Source organism: Dreissena polymorpha, chromosome 11 (assembly GCF_020536995.1).
Source record: "Dreissena polymorpha isolate Duluth1 chromosome 11, UMN_Dpol_1.0, whole genome shotgun sequence".
In the NCBI taxonomy this organism is placed as follows: Eukaryota; Metazoa; Mollusca; class Bivalvia; order Myida; family Dreissenidae; genus Dreissena; species Dreissena polymorpha.
This window is the reverse complement of record NC_068365.1, coordinates 34,779,449-34,795,859: the sequence shown is the minus strand read 5'-3', so window position 1 is coordinate 34,795,859 and position 16,411 is coordinate 34,779,449. Positions and strand designations below refer to the sequence as shown.

The 16,411-nt window shown below is 36.0% G+C and overlaps 1 protein-coding gene across 3 annotated transcripts in view; it reads right to left on the bottom strand.

The window, feature by feature from the left end:
• The window catches only part of LOC127851394 (uncharacterized), a 108,128-nt gene that overhangs the window by 20,818 nt on the left and 70,899 nt on the right, over window positions 1-16,411 (bottom strand). For all 3 annotated transcript variants that reach the window (XM_052385150.1, XM_052385151.1, XM_052385152.1), the window contains 4 exons: window positions 14,768-14,928; window positions 11,542-11,632; window positions 6,381-6,491; window positions 4,239-4,364 (listed from right to left, as the gene is read on the bottom strand). In XM_052385150.1, coding sequence (XP_052241110.1) covers window positions 4,239-4,364; window positions 6,381-6,491; window positions 11,542-11,632; window positions 14,768-14,928 — 489 coding nt within the window. The remainder of the gene's footprint in view (window positions 1-4,238; window positions 4,365-6,380; window positions 6,492-11,541; window positions 11,633-14,767; window positions 14,929-16,411) is intronic.

The window sequence follows — 16,411 nt, the reverse complement described above, 5'->3', positions numbered from 1 at the left end:
TAAACTACTCATACACAAATTACCCGGTATGTGTTTGCTCTTACTCGACTTATGAGATCGTACATGAAAAAAAAAATCGAGGTAGATCGATCCATGCGCCGTCGCGGTAATGTTTGTCAAAGTTGTTGTTGTCATGAAAACTCGTTGATTTACAACGCAAAACGTCTTATTTGAACTGACGCGAATTAATTTAATCATATTTGTCAACTTCGCTTTTGCTTTATTTTGATAATTTAATCCAAAGTTTAATGTAAGCAAGTGTTTTTTTTACTGGAATTGTAAACAAGGAGTCAGTTAAAGTCTTCCGAAAATGTGCAGTCTGTGTGAATTGACAGTTTGACGTCATCAAAGGAAAGCCGCTTTCTGTCGGAAGCAATAAAGCAACAAATTTCGCGCCGAAAAAATTGGCTTCCTTTGTCTAGCAATCAACATGCCAAACCAATCGTGTGTTTGTTTCTCAATTGCAATCCTCCAATTTAATAAAAGCACGTGCATAGCTCCGCCTTCGAATCTTTTGCAGAGAACGGAGGCGGAGTTTAACGGTTAATTGAGCTAGTGTTTTACACAAGTTGAGTTCCGATTTGCCGAAATTACTCGGCCCTAAGCATTGAAACGACAAATACATGTATCAATGATTTTCCGAGATATACCGATTTGTTCCGATTTCCAAACTTTCTGTACAGTTCCTATAAACTATGGCGGACGTGTTTACAAAATTCCTAAACACATATATCGTAAATAATGGCAGTGTTTTATTGGATTATTTATACTTATTATCAAATACTATCGGGTTTGTTTAATATAATTAACATGTTAAACAATATAGTTGCGTCACAGACACGGAAATAAATTTTGATGGGGTCGACATTTGACTGACGCTGATTTTCTTATTGTCTGTAATTTTTACCCGAAATAAATTTTGAGAAGTGCCCATAAAAAGACTGGTACATAATGTGTCACATTGAAAAATATCCCGATCTCTGCAATATATGTGAACCAATCGTTGATTGTACTTACTTGATTTTATTCGCAACCGTACTCAAACCGGATCGTTTTTTTTCTCATTTCGCTCATTTTGAAGTGCGGTCAGGAATAAAATATTTAAAAAAAAGACGATTTTCCGCTTTTATTTTTTTTCCCATTTTCCAAAAATTAGGGTCGGCGGTTTTGTAAACCAAGAAATATAAAAGTCGTGGCCTTACAAAAATGCTAGTTGATCGATAACATTATAGCCTGTGCAAGCTGTATCGTTACCATATTTCAGCATATACTGGTACTTAAAACTATGCCCTTGATCTTTGAGATAACGTAACAGGCCTTAAAAGCAATTTATCAATACCAGCATATGTGGCAACTTGGTTGAAAGCAGTGTGATGTCCGATGAAGCTTATGCGAGACTGAACAAGTAGTATGGTTCAAATATCTGAAGATTGACCGTAAAGTGTGAACTTAACCTCTGAGCTTTGGACATTAGCAGGACATGCCATCTTTACATGTTGAACATACATCACCACTTATTGTCCAATAAAAAAACATCTTACTGTATGGACAAGCTACATTAGGCAATATTTGACATTTGATTTTTAAGCCTGATCTTATTTTTAGCACAACGGACAAACATATTGTATGTAATTGTCATCTCCAGATTTAAATAAAGTTCTTAAAACTTGAATAATGAAATAGCCTAGATAAGTTTGTATCTTTCCTTACTTTGACTGGCTGCATGACCTTGATCTTTGAGCCAAGGACATAACACAACACACTCTATAGAGTACACAAAAGACAATGGCAAGACATTTTTTAATTGCTTGATTTATTATGAAGGAACAGTCTGGATATACTAAGATAGACAGATGGAAAAACAACTGAAAGGAATCAGAGTCAGACGACCTTCTGCACACACATTCATCCACCATTTCCACAACTATATTGAGCTTGATGCAAAACAGGATATCTGTAAAACTGATTGGAGCTAACCAAAGTTATTTGATATAAAAACAAGAGCACCGCCTTGCGGGTGCAGACCGCTCATCTATTTTCTTTTTAAAGGTGAAGGGACTCTCAATTTCAATCACAAAGGAGGGAGGGTGGATAGAAGAGGGGTGTATAGTGTGGGGGTGGGGACATTTATTACATTACCTTCCAAACATGCGGAAAAAAAAGCAAAAAAAAAAATTTCGCCAGGGGGGGGGGATTCGGGGGGGGGGAGGGCTTGGGGGGATGGTTTGGGTGGAGTCTATTTTGGTATGTCAGGTAAGAGTAGTTTTGTCAAAGTATCAATCAAATCTAATCATAAATAAAGAAGTTATGGCAATTTTAGCAAAATTTAATAATTTGACCTTGAGAGTTAAGGTCATTCAAAGGTCAAGGTAAAATTCAACTTGCCAGGTACAGTAACCTCATGATGGCATGAAAGTATTTGAAGTTTGAAAGCAATAGCCTTGATACTTTAGAAGTAAAGTGGATCGAAACACAAAATTTAACCATATATTCAAAGTTACTGAGTAAAAAAAGGGCCATAATTCCGTAAAAATAACAACCAGTCTGAGAGTTATGCAACTTGTCCTTTTACTGTACCCTTATGATAGTTTGCGAGTGTTCCAAGTATGAAAGCAATATCTATGATACTTTAGGGGTAAAGTGGACCAAAACACAAAACTTAACCAAATTTTTAATTTTCTAAGTATAAAGGGCCCATAATTCCGTCCAAATGCCAGTCAGAGTTACATAGCTTTGCCTGCACAGTCCCCTTGTGATAGTTAATAAGTGTTGCAAGTATGAAAGCAATAGCTTTGATACTTAAGGAATAAAGTGGACCTAAACACAAAACTTAACCAAATTTTCAATTTTCTAAGTATAAAAAGGGCACATAATTCTGTCAGAATGCCAGTCAGAGTTACATTACTTTGCCTGCACAGTCCCCTTATGATAGTTAGTAAGTGTTGCAAGTATGAAAGCAATAGCTTTGATACTTAAGGAATAAAATGGACCTAAACCCAAAACTTAACCAAAATTTTCAATTTTCTAGGTATAAAAAGGGCACATAATTCTGTCAAAATGCACGCCAGAGTTATCTAACTTTGCCTGCCCAGTCCCCTAATGATAGTAAGTAAGTGTACCAAGTTTGAATGCAATAGCATTGATACTTTTTGAGAAAAGTGGACCTAAACGCAAAACTTAACCGGACGCCGACGCCAAGGTGATGACAATAGCTCATAATTTTTTTTCAAAAAATAGATGAGCTAAAAAAAGGTTATAGAGATCAATAATAAAGAGATCTAAAATTCCAAGTTAGGTCTGCATGTAAGTTACATACAAATGGCCCCGGCGGCAATGCTTTTTAACCAACTTTTCTAACTTCTACAACAAAAGCTTTTTCCAAGTGTTTTGAAGATTGACCAAAAAATTTGCTCACAATATTTCACTATAAAAATATAAGGAAAACTGCCGAGCACTCTGGCCGCAAAGTTTTCAACTGACATGAACTGTGTTTATACTCTGCCATTGAGATATCAGTAGAACAAAAATTAATCTTCCATTAGTTTCATTAAGATTGGATATAAATTGTGAATAAAAGAGTATAAACAAGAGATTGCCAAGCAATATGGTCCCCTACCGGTAAACTCCACCATTGTCAGTAAAAAATATATTATTTTTGTATATTTGTTGCCATAGCAACCAGAATTTTTGACGTAGGAACAAAATGAAATGACGTGCATAATCTCCATATTGCCATCTATCCATGTTTCAAGTTTCATGAAAAAATATTAAGAATTTTTAAAGTTATCGCAGGATCCAGAAAAGTGTGACGGACTGACTGACTGACAAACAGACTGACAGACGGAGTGCAAACCATAAGTCCTCTCCGGTTTCACCGATAGGGGACAACAAGTTTTTTCTGAAAAATGACATGGTGACTTAGTTTCTGACCTTGCATGACCACATTTCAAACTCAAACAAGATATAATTCGGAAAAATGTTCTCAGAAAGTTTCAAGAATATCAAATGTGGCCTATAAAGTTTTAATCAGGTAACTGTGGACAACGCACAATGCAAGACTGACAACAGACAAAAGGTGATCACAAATGCTTATCATGATCAGGTTGTGCTCAGGTGAGCTTAACTTACTGGGGAAATTAAGTCAATAGCTAAACTATAAGGATGAGGACTGACATTACTGGTCAAATACAAATACAGCAAAAATCAATATACACAACAACATATTTGTTCAATACTACCTTCTGAGCTCACACTGGAATCTTCTTCCTCACCACCGCCCCAACCTCCACATTCTTCCTCGACACCACCTCCACCTCCACCTTCTTCCTCACCACCGCCTCCACCTCCACCAAAAGTAAACAAACCTGTAAAACATGTTTTTTATAAGGGCCGTGCTCTGTGAAAAGGGGGTTTAATGCATTTGCGTAATGTGTTGCCCCACAGACCAGACTTGCCGCCTAAACTGGATTTTTCCTTAGCAGAACATTTCTTGAAACCAAAATATCATAAAAGCCGAAAGTGTTTCTGATTAGCCTGTGCAGACTGCACTTTACGCACATGCGTAAAAGATGTAAATAATGGCCATGTCTGCACCTGTAGCCAGTTGCATAATGACTGCATAAAAAGAAGCATTTTGCAAAAGCCAATAATTTAAACATTTTTTTTTTATTGTAACAACACTTTTATTTCAGTCCAAAACATGCATTAACAAGAGCACCGCATAACGGGTGCCAACGCTCGGCTGCGAAAGCTTGTCACACAAAATATTATTTTATCTTTTTGACCTTTGACCTAGTGACCCAAAAATGGGTGTGGCTTGAGAACTCATCAAGGTGCATCTACATACTAGTATGAAGTTTCAAAGTTGTAGGTGGAAGCACTTTGATTTTAGAGCCTATGTTAAAGTTTTATATTAGAGGTCACAGTGACCTTGACCTTTGACCTAGTGACCCAAAAATGGGTGTGACATGTAGAACTCATCAAGGTGCATCTACATATGAAGTTTCAAAGTTGTAGGTGGAAGCACTTTGATTATAGAGCCAATGCTAAGGTTTATGTTAAAGCTTTATATTAGAGGTCACAGTGACCTTGACCTTTGACCTAGTGACCCAAAAATGGGTGTGGCGTGTAGAACACATCAAGGTGCATCTACATATGAAGTTTCAAAGTTGTAGGTGGAAGCACTTTGATTTTAGAGCCTATGTTTAAGTTTTATATTAGAGGTCACAGTGACCATGACCTTTGACCTAGTGACTTAAAAATGGGTGTGGCATGTAGAACTCATCAAGGTGCATTTACATATGAAATTTCAAAGTTGTAGGTGGAAGCACTTTGATTTTAGAGCCTATGTTTAAGTTTTATATTAGAGGTCACAGTGACCTTGACCTTTGACCTAGTGACCCAAAAATGGGTGTGGCATGTAGAACTCATCAAGGTGCATCTACATATGAAGTTTCAAAGTTGTAGGTGGAAGCACTTTGATTTTAGAGCCAATGCTAAGGTTTATGTTAAAGTTTTATATTAAAGGTCACAGTGACCTTGACCTTTGACCTAGTGACCCAAAAATGGGTGTGGCGTGTAGAACTCATCATGGTGCATCTACATATGAAGTTTCAAAGTTGTATGTGGAAGCACTTTGATTTTAAAGCCTATGTTAAAGTTTTATATTAGAGGTCACAGTGACCTTGACCTTTGACCTAGTGACCCAAAAATGGGCGTGGCATGTAGAACTCATCAAGGTGCACCTACATATGAAGTTTCAAAGTTGAAGGTGGAAGCACTTTGATTTTAGAGCCAATCTTAAGGTTTTAGCACGACGCCAACAGCGGACGGCTGACGGCGGAGGACGAGCTGGCTATGACAATACCTCGAGTTTTCTCCAAAAACAGCCGAGCTAATAATGGGGGTCACAATAAATTTTGGTTAGACAATCAATTTCAATTCCATACACATTGAAAATGCTTTGAACCTCTTGGTTATGATTTTTATATTTTAAGAATTATTATTACATGTACTATTTTCATAATTGCCAATAACTTTCACAATTATTTGTCACATGTTTTCAATTTCAAACTAGATTTAACAAAACACAATACAACATCAGAGGTTTGCCACATAACTGTCTAAGGTTCTGGAGTATTTACATTTGAGGGTTGTCCAGCCATTATTAAGGCTGACAACATGAAAAAAAGACTCACCATACTATGTGCCAATAAGCTGTTACAGCAAACAACTATAAGTATATCATACAAAAATGTAGACAAGTTTAAAATTGAACAACTACCAACTTAAATGTTCCCTGTACACAATGACAATTTTTTAAAGAAACTAAAATATTTCGTTTTAGTATACAACATAATACGGATCATAAAGATACTGACCTGCTGTCTCTGACTCTGACTCTGATGATGGGCCATCATCAAACAAAGCAAAATCTTTTTCCATACATTCTTCCATGACCTCCCATACACAAGATCCATCTCTGGATCTCTCTACAAATGTTACAAACACGTTAAGTCGTCATTTAAGAGAAATTTATGATATTCACTTGCATTGCACAGAGAGTCTTGTTAAACTTTTTTATTCAATCTTCAATTTATGTAAATGCTATTATGTCCATAAAAAATACCTGTTTCCTTTCACTAATGCAGGTGGTGTGACTTTAAAAAAAAAGAGTTATTCACACAGTTTGAAGTCTCCATGAAAATCTAAGTAACTTCGATAAGGCCACGACTTTTTTTTATTGGTTTACAAAAATTATTTTGAAAATGGTCCATCGGGCGGTCGAAAAAAAAATCATTGAAAAAAATAAGTTAATACTAATAACATCAGAACAAAGGCATCATATCTTTTATAACCTTAACACAGAGACGAAAAATCTAATTATGCAATGAAACACATCTATATCTTCAAATGAAATGAGTCACCTAAAAGCACCTTTTGTAACATCAGGCAATTTTAAACACTCCATTAAATGACATGCGTTCTTCTCCCATTAAAACGTAAAACTGCGCTTCATTTCCGTAATTCGATGCGCACCATTACGTAATGCGTTGCCCGTTGCATAAATCTTATTTAAGATAAACTACGCATACACAAAGTATGTGTTTGCTCTTATTGGACTTATGACATCGTCCATGAAAAAAAAATCGAGGTAGATCGATCCCCGCGTCGTCGCGGTAATGTTTGTTAAAGTTGTTGTTGTCATGAAAACTCGTTGATTTACAACGCAAAACGTCTTATTTGAACTGACGCGAATTAATACAATCATATTTGTCAACTTGGCTTTTGCTTTATTTTGATAATTTAATCCAAAGTTTAATGTTAGCAAGTGTTTTTACTGGAATTGTAAACAAGGAGCTAGTTAAAGTCTTCCGAAAATGTGCAGTCTGTGTAAATTGACAGTTTGACGTCATCAAAGGAAAGCCGCTTGCTGTCTGAAGCAATATTAAAAGCGACAAATTTCGCGCCGACAAAATTGGCTTCCTTTGTCTAGCAAGCAACATGATGAACCAATCGTGCGTTTGTTTCTCAATTGCAATCCTCCAATTTAATAATAGCACGTGCATAGCTCCGCCTTCGAATCTTTTGCAGAGAACGGAGGCGGAGTTTAACGGTTAATTGAGCTAGTATTTTACGCAAGTTGAGTTCCGATTTGCCGAAATTACTCGGCCCTAAGCATTAAAACGACAAATACATTTATCAATGATTTTCCGAGATATACCGATTTGTTCCGATTTCCAAACTTTCTGTACAGTTCCTATAAACTATGGCGGACGTGTTTACAAAATTCCTAAACACATATATCGTAAATAATGGCAGTGTTTTATTGGATTATTTATACTAATTATCAAATTTCAAGGTAATACTTTTTTATCTACTATAATATCGGGTTTGTTTAATATAATAAACATGTTAAACAATATAGTTTCGTCACAGACTCGGTAATAAATTTTGATGCGGTCGACATTTTACTGACGCTGATTTTCCTATGTCTGTAATGAAATAAATTTTGAGAAGTGCCCATAAAAGGACTGGTACATACTGTGTCACATTGAAAAATATCCCGATCTCTGTAATATATGTGAACCAATCGTTGATTGTACTTACTTGATTTTATTCGCAACCGTACTCAAACCGGATGGTTTTTTTTTCTCGTTTCGCTCGTTTTTCAGTGCGGTCGGGAATAAAATATATATAAAAAAAGACGATTTTCCGAATTTTTTTTCCCATTTTCCAAAAATTAGGGTCGGCGGTTTTGTTAACCAAGAAATATAAAAGTCGTGGCCTAAGACATGGCAATAGAAAACATGCTCAATAATTAAACCATAAAATATGACACCTTGAGTGTGCATAATATGTTAATGCCTTTTGTACATGGTATCAATGAACAAACGGTTGAGCAACAAGTTCAAAACAATCCTTCAAAGTGTGGGATATATGAAGAGGACACTAAAGATGGACATTACAATGAAAGCTTATAAATATAATCTAAGGTCTGGTCATGACAATCTGTGACTTCTGCGTAACAGGATGACCAAAACCTTGAAATCTACAGAAAAAGTTTTCTTCTTTTTCATTTTAATACCTGTAAAGATGGCATGTTGTGTTAATGTCCATAGCTCAGAGCTTAAGTTCACAATTTAAGATTAATCTTCAGATATCATCACCAATTGCTGCCCATTCCATTTCATTATCAAACCCTGTGTATGGAATGGCTTACTATCACATCTAGGAAATTAAAGCAAAATCGACGTGAACTAAACAAACTTAATAGAGGGCTTCTTTCGGATGTTACTTTCCAATATTATCTTCTCTGTGCCAACACATTAACATTATTGAGATTTGTTAATGCTCTTTTTCTATATAAAATTATGTAAATCATGTTAATCACAGAGGGACCCAGTTTTGACACCAGAGGAATGATTATAATAAGGTTAATGGAGGACCACCATATAATGTTACAAACTTTATACTGATTGAGGTAAATTCTAATAAGAGGAAAATTCTTTTGACTGATTTTGAACAAACAAGATGTGCATAATAAGATAACAAACCTCTTTCAAGTGACATACAAATACACATTTAAGTTGAACTTAACAATAAAATCTACTTAGGAAATCTTAATTATTTAAGGATGAAAATTTTATTGTTTTATTTTGGGGTGAATGATTGCTCATTATTTCTTCCCCTCCCCCCTATCCCTGTAAATGATGCTTGCAATCTTTCATTTCTGCTTTATGCTTAAACTTGTACAATACAGTCAGCACTTCCACAGCATTTATTTCTTTCAAATGAAACTCATATGATACTTCAATTTACCGTCAATCTTTTTTAACCATTCAGAAACTAGCATTGCTTTCTTATTTATATCCAGGGTTGTTTCTAGCAATTCACTTTTCAATTTGTATTACACTGATTTTTAATCATCCAGATTTGGTAACAGTTGCTCATTCTTTGGATACTCTTCCGTTTTTTACATTTCTTTTAAAGATAAGATTGAAAAATTGTGATACAACAGAAGATGATATTGCTTGATAGAAAAATGCTACTAGTTCAATAAGCCAAAATTTTTCCAATTTAATGCATGAATAATATTCAAAATCTGATTTTTTTGGGCTGCATATAAATATGCATCAGAATCTGTCATACCCCCACCCATTCATCCGTACTTTTTAAAGAATGTTCACAAATCTCAGAAATTACACATTGGTCAATGAGATCTGATAAAAAATAACCACTGTGTTAAATATAAATTACTGGGCATGTTGTGATGAAATGAGAGATGTCACAGTGCTGATCACTCTACTTTTATTGTTCTTTTCAGAGGGTCAATCAAACTGTAATATAAAGTAATACTCATATTTTAGCTATCAAGTTATTTGGTATTTTTGTCATTTAAGTACCATCCTATCAGACCCATCTAAAGCCTTGATTCCGAGCAGAAGCTATTATTCTGTACTTACTAACAGTGACCTTGACCCAATTAAACAAACAAAATGAAGTTGCTGTACAATGTTTAATTTCAAGAATTTGTAAAGCTCAATTTCGTCTCAGGATCTTAATCAAAATAATTTTTTTGTGCTTCATATAATTGTCTTAATTACATCCACCTCAGTGTAATCCTTTGACATAAGGAATCTATGTATCACGTTTCATGATAATTGCTCAATTTGTTATTGAGTTCTTCAATATTTAGGGTCTTGAAGATATATGTAGGTGTATGACAATCACTAAATTCGTATTTGCCTTACTAAGCCCTATTGCTTTTTAGCAACACAGACCTTGACAACATGCGCGCCACATGCAAACCTTGCAAGATGGGGATAAAAGATTTTATTTTATGCTTTCCGGTGGTTTATAGAGTAACATCAGTGAATTAAAACTGATAATTCACTGCTTTAAACAATGAAATGTTCAGTGGAAATTATCGATAATTTTCACTGTTTTACTGTAAAATGACTTCATTTTCGTGACGAAATGCTGTCATTATTTCATCAAAATTTTCAGTAAAATTCGTTTACACTGTAAATAAACGGTAAAAAAAGCACAAAATAAAAAGAAAATTAGTTGGATTCGGTGGAATATCGATTTTAATTCACTTGTGATCACAGAAAAAATATAATCTCACTCATGGCTGCGTCACTCGTGAAAATATTATTTTCTATGATCACTTGTGAATTAAAATCTATATTCCACCGAATCCGAGAAATATCCTCTATATTATTGAGATCTTAAACAGAAACCATTCTTCTATAGTTACCCAACCTTGCGCCCACAAAACCCATTATTATTTTGGCAAAGAAAAATGTTATTTACTTGTCCGGACTAACAATTTGGTTGTAAATGTCGGGCACTGATCAGAATTAATTTATTTAATAAGCCTGTGTTCTTGTTAAAAAATTGTATTAATACAGCATGGTTACATGTACGTAAAATTTTGTCACCAATTTCAGACATTTTCCAGGATTTATTCTTCTACCTTAAGATCTCGGCACAAACTTCAAGAAACACTGTCTTTTAGGCCATAAAGATTTATGCAAATGTATTTCAATAACTTATTTTTTAACGGTGTGTTTACATTATGTCCAGCCCATGTGCAAACCCCTGAAAACCCTGTTGATACTGCACCCTGAAGTGTTTTGGTAAATGTTATCAGCATATGAAGTTTGATGAAAACATCTAAGTTTGATGTTATTGTGTTCCTAAAATGTGGCTATTTGTGTTTTTTCATTTTATGAACACTGAAACAAGTTGCTAAAATAACCAGAACTTTATCAAAAACAAGACTGATTCCCTCAACTGCCTTGTTAGCTATGTTCATAGTCTAATAAATCAGAAACACTGGAAATAAAACAGTGAGATGAACATCTACACTTGAAGTTGATGGTGATGAAACATTTCAAATTGCAATTTAATTGCTTGATAAATGTGAAAGCAGGTCGCTCCACAAAATTATTTTATTTTGACAAACAAACTAAAACAAACTGACAGATTGACTCAAATTGGATCAATAAATATCAAATGGAAACTTCCTCATACCAAAACACTCTGGGAGGGATGCAGTTTGGGTTTCCATGAGCAGGAACTCAGGCTCGGGAGGGCATGAGTAGACAGTGTAGTCATCCTCCACCTGGGGAAAGGGGATCAAATTAGTCACTTTCTGGGAACACTGGGCTTATGCATGTGCATAGTGTCGTCCCTGATTAGCCTGTGCAGTCAGGGACCACACTTTCCCCCTTAAACTGGATTTTTGTTAAGAAGAGACCTCCTTTAAACACAAATATCCATAAAAGCGGAAATTGTTGTCCCTGTTTAGTCTGTGCAGACTGCAGGGCTTATCTCGGACGACACTTTACGCACATATATTTAGCCCAGTTTTCCTAGGACAAGGCTTTAAAGTTCAGTTAGTGGCACATATAACTCTAGATAAACAAGGGCTGATCATGAAGCTGCAGTAACTGTAGATCAATTTCATATGAGAAACCATTGCATCTTGCACAACATTCAGAATCAAGTTGAAAGGTACATAGGCTATTCTCATCCATACACAAGGGGGCTTGAAAGGCCCAAAGTTGCTTGTCTGCCATACAAAGAACTGACCTGTTCTGTGGAGCCCAAGATATCAATAGAACAAATGTTCTGACCAAGTTTCATGAAGATTGAACTATTTATGTGACTTTTAGAGTGTTAACAAGGTTTTACTATAGCCATGAATGGAGAAATGCCCCACCCACTGGCGGCCATGCTTTTTAAAAGACCAGAACCATTTTCAAACTCATCCAAGATATCATTAAAACAAATGTTCTGACCGAGTTCAATGAAGATTGGACAATAAATGTGTCTTCTAGAGTGTTCACAAGGTTTTACTATAGCCATATTAGGAAAACTGCCCTGCCCCCAGCAGCCATGTTTTTCAACCAATTGAAACCATTTACAAACTCGTCCAATATATATTAGAATATATAGAAATCTTCTGACCAAGTTTTATGAAGATCGCACAATAAATGTGGCCTTAATAGTGTTTACAAGGTTTTACTTTAACCATATAAGGAAAAATCCCCTGCCCCCTGGCGGCCATGTTTTTCAACAGACTGAACAATTTTAAAACTCATCCAAGATATCATTAGAACATAAGTTCTGACCAAGTTTCATAAAGATTGGACTTTAAAAGTGTTAACAAGGCAAATGTTGAAGACGGACCATGGATGAAGGTGATCACAAAAGTTAACCATTGATCACTTTGTGCCAAGTTGAGTTAAAAATGTATCTCAACATTCATAATCAACAGAAAACAATGCAAGATTTTATTCTTAAATTGGTTCAGGGTGAAGTTGAAATGTTAGGAAAATACATTATTTCACAATCATCCATTTCCCAGGTCAAACCTATACTACATACTCCTCTCCCAAAACAGACGGAGCAGTATATGATCCTTCTATCTCATTGTAGCCACAGGCACACAATAAGCTAGGACTCCCATAAAAACAAGAGCATCGCCTTGCGGGTGCAGACCGCTCATCTATTTTCTTTTTAAAGGTGAAGGGACTCTCATTTTCAATCACAAAGCAGGGAGGGGTGGAGTGAAGAGGGGTGTATAGTGTGGGGGTGAGGACATTTATTACATTCTCTTCCAAAAATGCGTAAAATAACACACACAAAAAAAAAAAAAAAAAAAATCGGGTGGGGGGGGGGGGATTCTTGGGTGCGATGGTTGGACGGTATTTCAAACATTAAATAATAAAAATAAATAAATGTGTTTTTTTTACCGTTTCAAAAAAATAAAATTTGGGGGTGGGTGGGGGGGGTATAGTGTGAGGGTGTGGTGGTAATTTGTGAGATGATCTTAAAAAAAAAAAAAATTAGGGGGGGGATTCGGTTGGGGGAGGAGGGGTGGGGGGGATTCTTGGGTGCTATGGTTGGACGGTATTTCAAACATAAAATAATAAAAATAAATATTTGTGTTTTTTAACCGTTTCAAAAAAAAAATTGGGAGAGGTGGTGTGGGGGGGGGGGGTATAGTGTGAGGGTGTGGTGGTCATTTGTGAGATGATCTTAGAAAAAAAAAAAAAAAATAGGGAGGGGGGAGGGCACGGGGGATGGTTTGGGTGGAGTCTACTGTGGTATGTCAGGTAAGAGTAGTTTTGTCAAAGTATCAATCAAATCTAATCATAAATACAGAAGTTATGACAATTTTAGCAAAATTTAATAATTTGACCTTGAGAGTCAAGGTCATTCAAAGGTCAAGGTAAAATTCAACTTGCCAGGTACAGTAACTTCATGACAGCATGAAAGTATTTGAAGTTTGAAAGCAATAGCCTTGATACTTAAGAAGTAAAGTGGATCGAAACACAAAATTTAACCATATATTCAAAGTTACTAAGTCAAAAAAGGGCCATAATTCCGTAAAAATGACAACCAGAAATATGCAACTTGTCCTTTTACTGTACCCATATGATAGTTTGTGAGTGTTCCAAGTATGAAAGCAATATCTATGATACTTTAGGGGTAAAGTGGACCAAAACACAAAACTTAACCAAATTTTCAATTTTCTAAGTATAAAGGGCCCATAATTCCGTCCAAATGCCAGTCAGAGTTACATAACATTGCCTATACAGTCCCCTTATGATAGTTAATAAGTGTTGCAAGTATGAAAGCAATAGCTTTGATACTGTAGGAATAAAGTGGACCTAAACACATAACTTAACCAAATTTTCAATTTTCTAAGTATAAAAAGGGCACATTATTCTGTCAAAATGCCAGTCAGAGTTACATTACTTTGCCTGCACAGTCCCCTTATGATAGTTAGTAAGTGTTGCAAGTATGAAAGCAATAGCTGTGATACTTAAGAAATAAAATGGACCTAAACACAAAACTTAACCAAAATTTTCAATTTTCTAAGTATAAAAAGGGCACATAATTCTGTTAAAATGCATGCCAGAGTTATCTAACTTTGCCTGCCCAGTCCCCTCATGATAGCAAGTAAGTGTACCAAGTTCGAATGCAATAGCATTGATACTTTCTGAGAAAAGTGGACCTAAACGCAAAACTTAACCGGACACCGACGCCTACGCCGACGCCAAGGTGATGACAATAGCTCATAATTTTTTTCAAAAAATAGATGAGCTAAAAACACTTTACCATTGTAACTGCTAAATCAAGCTTTCTGCAAGTAAAGACTCAACAACAAAACTACAACTAGAAACGGATAATAAAACTACAACAACTAAAAATATAATTTTCTCGACAAAAAAAGAAAAAAATCTACCGTTCTTATCTTATTGGACTCCAGCACGGTCTCCCAGGTGTCTGCTTGTGTTTCTGCCCTGGGCTCCACCTTCTTCAGGGCTGTACCCTGTTCAATGTTACGCATGTTGGATGCCATCCTAAGCTGTCTTTTCCTGCGCTTTATTTTAGCCGGACTTGGTTCTTAAAAATAATACAAGAGTGCTTAAGACCCTAATGCACTAACCTGAGACTTAAAGAAAATCACTTGATATGACCCTATTTTATGATGTCTGTGAAATTTCTGGTCAAGTTTTTTTAACCTTCAAAACAGATTTTATGAGAGAAGTAACATTATTGAAATGGTGGTGGTGGTGGTGGTGGTGGTGGTTGTGGTGGTGGTGGTGGTGTAGTGGTGGAGGTGGTGATGGTGGTGGTAGTAGTAGTAGTAGTTGTAGTAGTAGTAGTAGTGGTAGTAGTAGTAGTAGTAGTAGCAGCAGCAGCAGCAGCAGCCGCAGCAGTAGTAGTAGTAGTAGTAGTTGTTGTAGTAGTAGTTGTAGGAGTAGTAGTTGTAGTAGTAGTAGTAGTAGTAGTAGTAGTAGTAGTAGCAGCAGTAGCAGTAGCAGCAGCATTACAATACCAATACTTAAGAATGACCAAATGGGAAAAGGTAACCTAGCACTGGCAGTAAATATGGGGCTCATTTACAGGTCAGATTTGGAATCTCTGCTGTAAAATGAGATTTTAAATGAATTAAAGGGAGGCAAATGCTGTCATAAAAAGAACATGCATAAACGGTAGTTGTTTCCCTTGTTTGAACCATGCTAAATCCTTAAAATGCCTATTTCCAGTAACTGTGACCTTCACCTGTGACCTTGATCTTTGACCTAGTGACCTCAAAATCAATAGGGGTCATCTGCGAGTCATGATCAATGTACCTATGAAGTTTCATGATCCTAGTCCCAAGCGTTCTTGAGTTATCATCCAGAAACCACCTGGTGGACGGACCGACCGACCGACCTACCGACCGACATGAGCAAAGCAATATACCCCCTCTTCTTTAAAGGGGGGCATAACAATAGCACTGCATAATGGGTGCCAACGCTGGGCTGGGGGTGCAGTTTTGAATAAACGAATGATTGTCAGAATTTTTTTTTTTTTTTTTTAAATGGGTGTCGCATGTAGAACTCATCAAGGTGCATCTGAAGTTTCAAAGTTGTAGGTGGAAGCACTTTGATTTTAGAGCTAATGTTAAGGTTTAAACACTGCGGACAGCAGACGCCTGACAGCAGACATCGTACAGCGAGCTGGCTATGACAATACCTAGAATTTTCTCCGAAAACAGCCGAGCTAAAAATGCTCTGATTGAAAATCAGGGAAAGAAGACTAATCTTGTTTTCATTTTAAATCATACAGTACACACAATATCATGTCTTATCATACCGCTGCACTGATATCTGCCTGATATAAAGTTGCATGATATATTTTTTATATCAGTTCAACAGGAAGTTCTTATCGGTGATAGGAGGTAGGTCATATTACTCTAAATCAACTATAAAGTAATCATTTTTAGTTAAAGCGAATCAGATTCTAAGAAAAATAAATTTGATACCAAGATGTAATCTTTTTGAAACACAAAATGCAACACAAACAGCAAAAACAATGTACAAATATTTAGAGCAAGTGC